The 12,051-nt window shown below is 47.1% G+C and overlaps 1 protein-coding gene across 1 annotated transcript; it reads left to right on the top strand.

The window, feature by feature from the left end:
• Positions 1 to 819: 819 nt before the first annotated feature.
• On the top strand, positions 820 to 10,432 carry ak3 (adenylate kinase 3). The gene is made up of 5 exons (XM_080018244.1): positions 820 to 1,103; positions 2,888 to 3,007; positions 3,838 to 4,010; positions 6,857 to 6,975; positions 7,792 to 10,432. The coding sequence occupies exons 1-5, from the start codon at positions 956 to 958 to the stop codon at positions 7,901 to 7,903; spliced, it is 672 nt and encodes a 223-aa protein (XP_079874370.1). The 5' UTR covers positions 820 to 955; the 3' UTR covers positions 7,904 to 10,432.
• Positions 10,433 to 12,051: the final 1,619 nt, after the last annotated feature.

The following is a 12,051-nucleotide window of genomic DNA, read 5'->3' as shown; positions in this document are numbered from 1 at the left end:
GTTACACAATAAATAGGGCAACAATTCTACAAAAACCTCAATAATATAGGCGGCATCCCGTGTTTAACAGATACATACAAATAACTATTATCTTTTATATTATTATTATTATTATTATTATTATTATTATTATTATTATTAATAATAATAATACTACTACTACTACTACTACTAATAATAATAATAATATCTATCTGTCTATTATTATTATTATTATTATTATTATTATAGATAGATATAATAATAATAATAATAATATCTATCGATTATTATTATTATTATTGTTGTTATTATTATTATTATTAATAATACTAATAATAATACTGATGATAATAATACTACTACTAATAATAGATAGATAGATAGATAGATAGATAGATAGATAGATATATAGATAGATAGATAGATAGATAGATAGATAGATAGATAGATAGATAGATAGATAGATAGATAGATAGATAGATAGATAGATAGATAGATAGATAGATATTATTAATATAAGTAGTAGTAGTAGTAGTAGTAATATTGTTATTATTATTATTAGTAGTAGTAGTAGTATTAGTAGTAGTAGTAGTGTTATTATTAGTAGTACTAGTATTTGTAGTAGCAGTCGTAGTAGTATTTATTATTATTATTATTATTGTTATTGTTATTGTTATTGTTATTGTTATTATTATTATTATTATTATTATTATTATTAGAGTGCATCGCCAGGTACAACCGCACCGTGTCCTTCTTTTCCACTGTCACTTTACTCCTCCTCCTCCTCCTCCTCCTCCTCCACCCGTTTCCTTTTTTTTCCGCCCACGTTTCAAGGAGTTGTGGAGGAAAAGTCACTGCCCACCGCGTCTCCGCGGAAAGACGCGCCCACTCGTGGGGGACGTTTCTTCCGCGTCTGGTCTGGACGGAGCGTCGGCGGCGCGTGTCCGGTGGGAATGACGCGCGTCGTCTGAACATGGTTCCTCACACGGTGTTCCGCGCCGTCATCATGGGGCCGCCGGGTTCGGGCAAAGGGACGGTGTCGGCCCGGATCACCGCAACTTTTGGACTCAAGCACCTTTCCAGCGGCGACCTGCTGAGAGCCAACATCAAAGCCAAGACCGGTGAGAGAGAGAAAGAGAGGGGGGGGGAGTTCAAGGGATAGAGGGGGAGTGGGGTGAGAGAAATAGAGAGGGGGAGAGAGAGGAGTGCAAGGGAGAGAGAGAGGGGGGGGGGAGTGGGGAGAGAGAGGAGTGCAAGGGAGAGAGAGAGGGGGGGGGGAGTGGGGAGAGAGAGGAGTGCAAGGGAAAGAGGGAGTGGGGTGAGAAAGAAAGACAGAGGGGGAGAGAGGGAGTGGGGTGAGAGAGAGGGGGGGGGGAGTGGGGTGTAAGGGAGAGAGAGGGGTGCAAGGGAGAGAGAGGGAGTGGGGAGAGGGGGAGTGGGGTGTGAGGGAGAGAGAGAGAGGGGGGGGTGTGAGGGGGAAAGAGGAGTGCAAGGGAGAGAGAGAGAGGGGGAGTGGGGAGAGAGAGGCGGGGTGTGAGGGAGAGAGAGGAGCGCAAGGGAGGGGGGGAGTGCAAGGGAGAGAGGGGGAGTGGGGTGAGAGAGAAAGACAGAGGGGGGGAGAGAGGAGTGCAAAGGAGAGAGAGGAGTGCAAGGGAAAGAGAGGGAGTGGGGAGAGAGGGAGAGAGGGGGAGTGGGGTGTGAGGGAGAGAGAGGGAGGGGGGGAGTGTGAGGGAGAGAGAGGAGTGCAAGGGAGAGAGGGGGAGTGGGGTGTGAGAGCGGGAGAGAGAGGAGCGCAAGGGAGAGGGGGGGGTGTGAGAGAGTGGGGGAAGTGCAAGGGAAATAGAGGGGATTACGAGCGAGAGAGAGGGAGAGGAGTGCGAGGGAGAGGGCGGGTGAGTGTAAGGGAGAGAGAGTGGGGGGTGAGAGAGAGAGAGCGGGGGAAGTGCAAGGGAGAGAGAGAGAGAGAGAGAGAGAGAGAGAGAGTGGGTGGAGTTCAAGAGGGAGGGAGAGGGCGAGAAATCGAAAGAGAAGAGGTGAAGGAGGAAGGGGGAGAGAGAGAGAGAGAGAGAGAGGGGGAGAGAAGGAGCGCAAGGGAGGGGGAGGATTTCACTGGAGAAAGAGGGGGATGCAAGGGAGAGAGAGAGAGATGTTTCACTATTCTCCACTTCTTCGTTTCTGTTCAATGGGTTTATTTCCTCCGCAAACAAAACGTTTGAAATCTCCTCATCACACTGTGATGACTTGACTTGTGCTTTGGTTTGATAAGACTCCACCCTCTCTGCCTCTCCCTTCTTATCTGTGTGTGTGTGTGTGTGTGTGTGTGTGTGTGTGTGTGTGTGTGTGTGTGTGTGCGTTTCACGTCCCGCCAAGGTCATGGCTGTGTGTGTGTGTGTGTGTGTGCGCGTGTGTGTGCACCGTAAGATAACCCAAAACACACACACACACTTTAATATCCTCCCGCGTACACACAGGTCTCACACGTCGACAGTGGATGAGATGAACTTTGACCCCAAATCGCAGGCTCATTCTTCTACTTTTTATGACTTTTATTGTTAGGTCCGTCGTCGCTGAACTCTCGGGGGGGGGGGGGGGGATGTTTGGCATTACTCAACGCCCTAATTCGGGACGAATGTTCCCCCCCGTTTCAGGGAATTCTGCTCTTGAGCAGTCGAATTTCATTGCGATTATAAATGTGATTTCTCTACAAAGGAATGCAGAAGCATTTTTACTTTATTTTATTTATTGTTTTATTTATTTATTTACTTGCAGAGTTGGCCTTTTTCATTTTATTTGCCATTATGTGGAAAAAAAACCAAAAAACGCCTCCAACCTTTTCCGGTGTGTGTGTATGTGTGTGTGTGTGTGTGTGTGTGTGTGTGTGTACGTGTGTGTGTGTGTGTGTCAGAGCTGGGTCTGCTGATGAAGTCATGCATCGATCAGGGTCATCTGGTTCCCGACGGTGTCATGTCCCGTCTCATCCTGAGCGACCTGCGAGGCCTGGGCCGGACCAGCTGGCTGCTGGACGGTAGGAGCGCGTGCGCACACACACACACACGCACGCACACGCACGGACACACACACGCACGCAGGCATGCACGCACGCACACACGCACGCACACACACACACACACACACACACACACACACACACACACACACACACACACACACACATATACACACACACAAACATACACATACGCACGTATGCACACACGCACCCACACACATGCACGGACACACACACACACACACACACACACACAAACACACACGCACGCACGCACACACATACACATACACACACAAACACACACACACACACAAAAACACGTGCGTTTGCTTTTTCACACTGAGCCATGTTTCCTCGTGTGGTTTTTACGGACGAACCGTGGCTCGGTCCTCCCTCCCCGCCTCGCGTCTTTTGGCTCTCATCGGCATCCGTACCCCCTCCTGTCACCTCCTTCCTGTTCCTCCTTCCTCCTCATCCTCCCCCCCCCCTCTTCCTCTTCTTCCTCCGCCTCCTCTTCCTCTTCCTCTTCCTCCTTCCTCCTCCTCTTCCTCCTGCTCTTCCTCCTCCTCCTCTTCATCCTCCTCCTCCTCTTTTTCCTCCTCCTCCTCTTCCTCCTTCCTCCTCTTCCTCCTCCTCTTCTTCCTCCTCCTCCTCTTCCTCCTTCCTCCTCTTCCTCCTCCTCCTCCTCTTCCTCTTCCTCCTCCTCTTCCTCTTCCTCCTTCCTCCTCCTCTTCTTCCTCCTCCTTCCTCTTCCTCTTCCTCCTGCTCCTCCTCCTCCTCCTCTTCCTCCTCCTCTTCCTCTTCCCCTTCCTCCTCCTCCTCTCCCCCCCCCCCCCCTCCAGGGTTCCCCCGCACGGTGGCCCAGGCGGAGGCCCTGGACAAGCTCTACAGCGTGGACTCGGTGGTCAACCTGGACGTGCCGTTCCAGACCATCAAGCAGAGGCTGACGTCTCGGTGGATCCACCTCGCCAGCGGCAGGGTCTACAACATCGATTTCAACCCGCCCAAAGTCGCCGTGAGTGCACGTTCGCATTCATGGAAGGACCACAAGAGTCCGGAACCTGTCAAAACGTTGGTCGTTCATTGCCGGATGCGAAACCAGTCGCGAGCCGATTTAAACCTGTCTCCCCCAATGGCGAGGAGACTCCCGGTGGAGCCGCCCTTTAATATCCACTTTTCAGTCTCCCCGCGGGTGATCCCGTTTGGTGTCCGGCGTGGCAGAGCTCGGGGCGGCGTTGGTGTCGTGGCACCAAACGCCTCCACCGACCCGCCCCGGTGCGGGGGAAATGTCGGTGAAGCGGTTTCAAAGTCACTCTTTAAAGGGGAGGGGAGCCCGCTCTTATTTATTCTTATTAAATGATCACTCTTTGCCGGGTGTGGGGTCGGGGGCCGCACCCTTTGAAGAACACGGCTCCCCTCTCAGGCAGAAACGGGCGTGGTGGTCCAGCAGTGGTCCGGCGGTGGGCCGGCGTTTTGGACACCACACAGCGGACCTGGCCTCAAGCCCCAGGGTGCAGGTTGTTCTTTAGTTTCGTTGCGTTTTCGTGCGAGAAAAGTGCGGCATTTTTTCTGAAAGGTCGACGTTGTAACGTGACCCAAAAACCCGAAACCCAAGTTATTCTCAATAATTTTTTTATTTTTTTTTATTTTAAGATTGATTGCAGATCAGATCCACTACAAAACATGTCCAGTGTCACAGACCGTCGGACCTCCCAGCCACCTGTCACTGCAAATTTGCAACCATGCTTTTTCAGAAAAGGACATTCTCTGAGCGCTTGTTTTCCTCACAAACCTAAACCCGTTTTAATTGCAAGTCTAGCAGACGGTGTGTGGGAGTCTCTTTTTTTTTCCTTCTTTTTTTTTTTAATTTTGGAGGACTTCCCTTACTTCCCCGACACACTTTCACGCACCTACAGAGGTGTGTGGGGGAAAAATTGTGTGTGTGTGTGTGTGTGTGTGCGCGCGGGGGGAGGTCGGCGCTGCTGTGTTTGGAATTGCAGATTTCCCATTTAAAAAAACGAAATAAAGTACGATTTTATCATTTTCTCTGGCCTCGGGGTTAAGGAAATATAATGTACGCCCAGTAATGAAACGGGGGAGGAGGGAGACAAGCGGGAGGAATAAAGTGGGAGGGTGAGCGAGTCGGCGCGGCGGAGGAAAAACACCAAAGCGCCCAGAAGAACGGGGAAAATAACGAGTAGCAGAGGGAGCGACGAGACGGAAGGAGACGCGCGTTCCCCGTCCCGGCCGCGCCGCGTGACCTTCGCTCTTGCCACTGCCGCCGCCGCCGCCGCCACGCCCCGTTGGAGCAGGGCCGCGGAGGGAATTTGGCGAATGTATAAATGAGGTTTGAATAAAGTTGCGCCGTCGTTTTGCTATCTGATGCGCGGCGAGGCCGAGCGAACGACGGCTGCTTTAAAGCGTGCAGCAGGAGCCGAGGGATCGTCCCTATCGCCTTCCTGCATAACGTGGAGGACGGAAGACGTGTCTGGTTAATCAGTGACTTGGGTTTACTCTGCCTTAAGGACTGTTCAAAGGCGCAACCTTGCGTGTGTGCCCGCGTGCGTGCGTGGGTGCGCGCAAGATCACGAGGGCGGCGGCATTAATCCTTCTGTCTTTTGAGCGGTGTAGCTTCACCACGCGAAGAATCGTCGAATTCGTCATTTATTCGTCGTTTTTTTATTTTACGGAGGAAAAAACGACCGAGATACACACTTAAATACAAAATAAAACATTTGGAAAATATTCCAAATGTCTGCCGTTGAATGTTAAAAAAAATAAATGTGAAATTTTTGATGTAAAAAAAAAAAAGAATAGAAAGAAAGTGTAATACCCCAGCGGTACAATTATCCATGGCAAAAAAATAAACATGTACGACACACAAGTATGACATGAAACGTGGACGGAAAACAAGTGTAATTCTGCGTTACGGATTTTATGGGAACAACCTTGAAGGGTTCACCATTGGTTACGCTCAATAAGGCTTTTCAATAACATCTCTATGAAGGCCATCTGGGGTCTGTCATGATGTTACGACTGGTGCATCTAAATAAAGTGGGAAAAAAAAAAATCAAGGGGGTTTTGAAGTGTTGTGCTGGCCCCCAGGCTTATGGGTTGAATGCGTTTATTTCTTTTTTCTTTTGGATGGTTTTCCCAATAACTGACCTCGGGCTCGATAAAATTTGCTTTCTTACACCGAGAAAGCGAAGTCGCTGGGATGGATTCCACCTCACTCTTGGGGGTCTTGACCCGTGTAAAATGTCTGTTTCTTACTCTGTCGGTCACATGTGTCTTAAAACCACCTTAGGTGGGACTGAGGTCTGACATACTGTGTTCTGGAACTCAATCGTGTATTTTGACGCTATATCCAAATAGATCTGGACACAAACTACGTCTTGGCTGAAAACGCTTGTTCCAAAAATGTCTGTGGATCCCAGTGCGTCCCGGCGTACGTGCTGCGAGAATGACAAGAATTTAAAGCGCTACCTGAACCGTCGACTCCCAAGAGACTCTGCCAACGCCCGAGTCTCGAGGGCAATTCAATTTCAAAACATACACACGTACTTCCTGTTATGTAAACAAACCGCAGTGGTCTCAGGACATGCGCGCGTGCACACGCACACGCACACACACGCACACGCACTCACACACACACACACACAGTTAGAGTAGGGTGACGTCTAGGGCGACAGGGCTGACAGGTTTTTCTACTTCTACGGCGTTTGATACACACCGAGTATTTCATTATTTCATTATTCATAGTATTTCACTTCAGTTTATTCTTCTAAGTTTGATCCCCGCTTTGTTTTTATGTGTGTGTGTGTGTGTGTGTGTGTGTGTGTGTGTTTTGGTTTATCTTAGGGTTTGGATGACGTGACGGGGGAGCCACTGGTTCAGAGGGACGACGACACCCCAGAGACGGTGACGCTGAGACTGAAGGCGTACCAGACGAAGACGGAGCCCGTCCTGGAGTACTACAGGTACGGCCACACCGCACAGCAGCACAATAAAACACTTTGTTAAGACGTGCACAACTGTATCGTTTATTGATATTGCATTTACTTTAATTTTTTTTTAAACGCTATTCAACGTCAAAAAGTTGTCCTTCAAATCTTCTTCAAATCGGATTAAATTTAGAAAATTGGCTTAAACACACACTTCCTTTAAAACCCATTTCCTCATCTTATCTCATTAAAATGGCCCGAAAATTGACATTATTCATCGATTTTTAGTTTAATTATATCACAGGTGAAAAAAAAGAATAATTTCCAACTTAATTTCTTCAATGCATTATTGGATGGAACTCAAGTTGTCTACTGCTTCATAGTTACTACTTTATAGTCACCACATTCAACACAAAGTCATTCCGGTCGCGCCTAAACCCCTCTGGGGTTTCTGCCTCGGCACAGACCATAATGAGCTGAAGTTGTTTCCGCGTGCGCCGGCGGAGTGGGAAGAGCAGGATTCGGTACAATAAAGTGGTTTTGGTCTGGTTGGCGCCCGTGCAAGTCTCCTCTGCTCCGCCCTGCGCGTCCGCTCCGTACGTTCCTCTGTAATCTTTATTTCCCCCTAATATTTCCCCCTAATATTATTATTATTAATAATAATAATAATAATAATAATTTTATGGAAAAATACATATAAATATATTTTATGAAAAATCTAAATCCATGCAAATTTATGGGGCCCCAGGCAAATTCCCCCACCCACACCCTGTGGAATTGAGCACCTGTTCCCATGCACCCTACACCCTGCACTCCCCCCACGACAACAATGTATTTCCTTTCCGCTTGCAGGAGCAAGGGGGTGTTGGAGACCTTCTCCGGGACAGAAACCAACAAGATCTGGCCGCACCTCCGGGCTTTCCTCGACAAAAAGCTCCTCGCGCCCAGGGAAGGTGTGGCGTAACAAAACCCCCGGTGGCCCCCGGCGCGTTGAAAGGTTTAACCCTTAGAAAACACTCTTGATATGTTTTGGTTATTTTTTACTTTATTTCTATTTTTTTAACACGACGCCACCTTCTGCACCGGGAAGCGGGAAGGAGCCCGACGCTGACGGCGGAGGGCGGGGGCCCGTGTAAGCGCGCCCGTATCCGCTGTTAAAGTTAAGGTTGACGGATGAGATGGCGACGGAGCGGCTGTCATATCATGCTGATGATATTCCACTCGGGGACAGGGGTCGTCTCACGCGAGTGTTTTGGGATACAGAACCACAAATTTTTTTTTTTTTTTTTTTAAATGAGGTCGCTTTTCCAAGGGTTGCCCAGAGTGTGGCAATTCAATTTGGCTGGCCACTTTTTAGGGGGTTAAAAATAGGCGGGGAAAAAAAAGTAGCTAGTATATAATAGAACAATAATCCTGATGTGTGCCTGCACTTGTCACATGACGAGGTGTTAATGTGGGCTCATTATGAAATTGCTGATTTTATGGTTATAAAATGCACTTAGACGTTTGGCGAGGCGAGGGGAAGACCGCGTTTTGGGACCATTTCACCATATTTGACCTTTTTCCAGAAAGCAGCGTTTGCTGCCGGCCCAAGGGACCCGCGTCCGTTTTTGACCCTCCAGGGGGTCTGCGTTGTATTTACACACACACACACACACACACACACACACACACCCTGAGAAACACTCCAAGACAGAGAAGATTGAGTGTGTTGTGCCTTTATTGCTGTGCTCATGTGCATTGTTTTAGTATGAAGATACTAGAGATTCATTCATATGTTAAAATTCCATTGTGCCTCATTCCTAAAGGGAAATGCACATTTATAATCACAACTCCCCTCGTTGCATTCAAGCACCTGGTGGTTGAGCTAATGAATATAGAATGTAGTGAATTCAGAATGTGAATGAAGAACATTATTATTATTATTGTTAAGAAGTGTAACCTAATAATGGATCTAAAAGGAACCCAATTATTGCGGAATAATGCTGTTTTTTTCTTTCTTTCTGAAGCTGTTTTAACAAGGGCCTCTCGAGTTCCTTGCGAAATGTATTTGAGTGAGCAGCAGTGGAATGACTCCTCAGCCGCTTCAACCTTTAACCTCGCTTATCAAATGATAGACTCCAGCGTGAGGGTTAAAAAATGAATTATGCAATCATAATTCAATCTTAATTTCAATACACGTCTTCTTTAGAAAGGGAATTTAACACGATGGTAAATTAACACAACGCTATTTATCGTGTTTCACCAGATATTTTAATTTGCAAGTACGCGTATTTGATCAATTCATTTCTTAATTACACTGTACCGTATTGCCAGCCACACATACAGTATTTTGTTGTAGATTGTCTGAATGTCCACACGCGCCGATTCTGAATAAACTGTTTTAAAGCCGAATGTGCGTGAATAAAGCCTTTGTAAAATGACAGAACACATTTGGATTCCATTTTTTTTTATTATTTTTTTTATTTCGCTGATCTCATCCGTCGAAAAACACCCGTTGCTAGGGTCAACAAGAGGACCGCAGCCACTAGAAGCCATTTCTCCCCGGGACACGGACGCGTACAGAGCGCGACGCAGGGAGGCCGGCGGCTCTGCGGGGCCGCGTGTGGAGCGGACGCGCGTACCACCGCTTGAAGAAGCGAAACTGTTATTCTAAGACGGTCAGGAGAAGCCCCTTCGAAGTTCGTAAAAGTCCCCCCGCTGAGGCTGGCGGGAGAAAAAAATAAAAAATAAAAAATAATAAATCACCTTTCCCTCTCGCCGATCAGAGAACATCAGAAGCGACGACTACTTTGCATAGTTCGGTAATCACAGCAGAAGACACCCAGCCTATAATTTGCTATCAAGTTGTTAAATATTTGCACGTTGAGCTTTTTATTTTATTTTTATTTTATTTTTTTAAATCATCGTTAATCTAAATGAAATGTATGTAACAGCCGCGTCACACTGATCCACCTCCGGGCCCGGGCGAGGAGGCTTCGAGGGACGATGACAAATCTGGAAATCGATGACATCACAAGTCAAAACGTGTGGTTTTTAAACGCATCGCGGCCGCTTTCCCTGTCGTGGGATTCGCGTCGATCTCGCACCGCCGGGTTTTTTGTTTTGTTTTGTTTTGTTTTAAACTCCCTTGTGAGGACGGACTATCATCGAGGCGGAGGGACCCGGGAAGCCACCCGGCGAATACGACTCGATCAGATCTGTTAACACAGCGGCGGATAAGAGTTCAGAAATAGTGTTGTTGTTTTTTTTAAGTAAAGCAATGACCAAAACAAGATGGAAAAAAAAACGTGGAACCGAAGTAAAGTTTCACCCTTTGACCTCCTGGAGATGACTTTAAAAATAAAAATAAAAAATAAAACAACTCAAAAGGAAAAGGAGGAGACGTGGTGTGGCGTCGCCTCGCGTTCAAGTCGCCCGCTCGACTGGGGAGCGCCTCGCCTCGCCCCCAAGGGACAGGTATAAAGTGCAGGACACATTCATCCAAACGGAGTTCTTCCTCTGGTTACAAAAATAAAATGTCTCTTGTGTGAGAGTGCAGCCCGCCCCCGCCCCCGCCCAGGCGCTTCGCAGCAGGACGGAGAAGCTCAACCAACACATCATCAGCCGTCTTTACACAGGTGCACCAGGTACGGAGGGCGCCCGGTGCCGGGTTCACCCTTCTCTGGTCTTCAAACCTTTAGATAAAAAATAAAATAAACATACAAAATAAAAATAACTGGTTCTACATAGCCATCTTTTTAAATAATGCAACCCCCCCCCCCCCCCCTTTGCATCTCAGCACCTGAGGTGTGCGTTTCCGGGTGGAATGACCCTTCAAGCGACCCTGACCAGTTACCAAATTCCATCATCTGGTAATGGAACGGGGCGAGATTGAGGATTCCCCGCGCGTGCCCATTTTCCTCATTTCACTTTTGCATTTGGGCGCTAGATCAGAGACACACTTTGCCCTCGCGCTCGTGGTTTGAGTGTCACTGCAGAACGTTTTGGTTGGTTTTTTTTTTGCCCCCTCCCAATGTTTAAGTCAAATTTCCTTTCATGCAAGCACAACGAGCACAGATGGGAGGCCTCATCTCTGTTTCTTCTGAACTTGTGTTCTCACCGTAAGCCTGTCTCCAGAGACCACCCAAGAGGGGGGGACAATTGGGAAAAGAGTCAAATTCAGAGAGAGGAAGTTGATAAAAAATAAAAAAAAATGACCGAAAACAGCCGTGAGCAAAAACAAGGACCGAGACGGAACTTGTTGATTTTGGACGAGGAGGTCCCACATCGGCGAGGCCAATATTTCATTCTTTTAAACCAAGGGTTACATTTAAAAAAAAAAAAAGGGGGGGGGGGTCAGAATGACCCATTCGTTTTTGCAGATTGAAACATTTTATTGTGCTTAATGGCCATAACAGCAGCTTTTACCTCAGTTTGACTGATCTGATTCAAGAGCTGAAAAGCAACGTGCACATCCCCCCCCCCGCAGTCACATGCTGCAGCCTTCACTACGCAGCAATGACATGGGAAACGTAAAAATACCATCAAATATTGATTACTCAACTGAAAACACTACTTTTAGTGACTTAATGTGATGCGCTGCATTGAAATATGTGTTATTGACCATTTTGACATGCCGACAGTAGTTTAGGGTTTTGTGTTGAAGGTAAAGACAAGTCTTGTAAAAGCCTCAGTATCTCACCGACTTTTGCCTGGATACCTTCATTGTACTCATTTTGGTTATTGATCGTTTATGTCTTCTTGAACATAGCAGCGGTATCTGGAGAGAGGCTTGGAGCACAGAAACAAAAGAGCAGAGATTCGCAGCTAAACCACGAGAAAAGGCTGCAGAAGGTCACTTGCCAAAGCCCAGAGTTCAGTATGACGTTGAAACGCGATTTTTAACCTGTGATTAAAAGGAAACGTGATTTTTAACCTGCGTTTAAAAATTAAACGTGATTTTTAACCTGTGATTAAAATGAAACGTGATTATGAACCTGGGCTTAAAAATGAATGATTTTTAACCTGTGTTTAAAATGAACACCTTTACCGTGGGCAATATTTATTTAAATTAGAATAATCGGGATAACCCAATTCTCCCCATAGGCTCCCTTGTGTAGCATAGAGACG

The sequence above is a fragment of the Zeus faber genome (assembly GCF_960531495.2).
Source record: "Zeus faber genome assembly, chromosome: 17".
Lineage (NCBI taxonomy): Eukaryota > Metazoa > Chordata > Actinopteri > Zeiformes > Zeidae > Zeus > Zeus faber.
This window is presented reverse-complemented; position numbering and strand designations above follow the sequence as displayed.

What these genes read in the sequence shown, in the direction of transcription:
- ak3 (XM_080018244.1), top strand. Translation starts at nt 956, where the DNA reads ATGGTTCCTCACACGGTGTTCCGCGCCGTCATCATGGGGCCGCCGGGT. An exon ending in GACCAGCTGGCTGCTGGACG is followed by an intron (nt 3,008 to 3,837) that starts GTAGGAGCGCGT and finishes CCCCCCCTCCAG; the next exon opens with GGTTCCCCCGCACGGTGGCC. An exon ending in TCAACCCGCCCAAAGTCGCC is followed by an intron (nt 4,011 to 6,856) that starts GTGAGTGCACGT and finishes GGTTTATCTTAG; the next exon opens with GGTTTGGATGACGTGACGGG.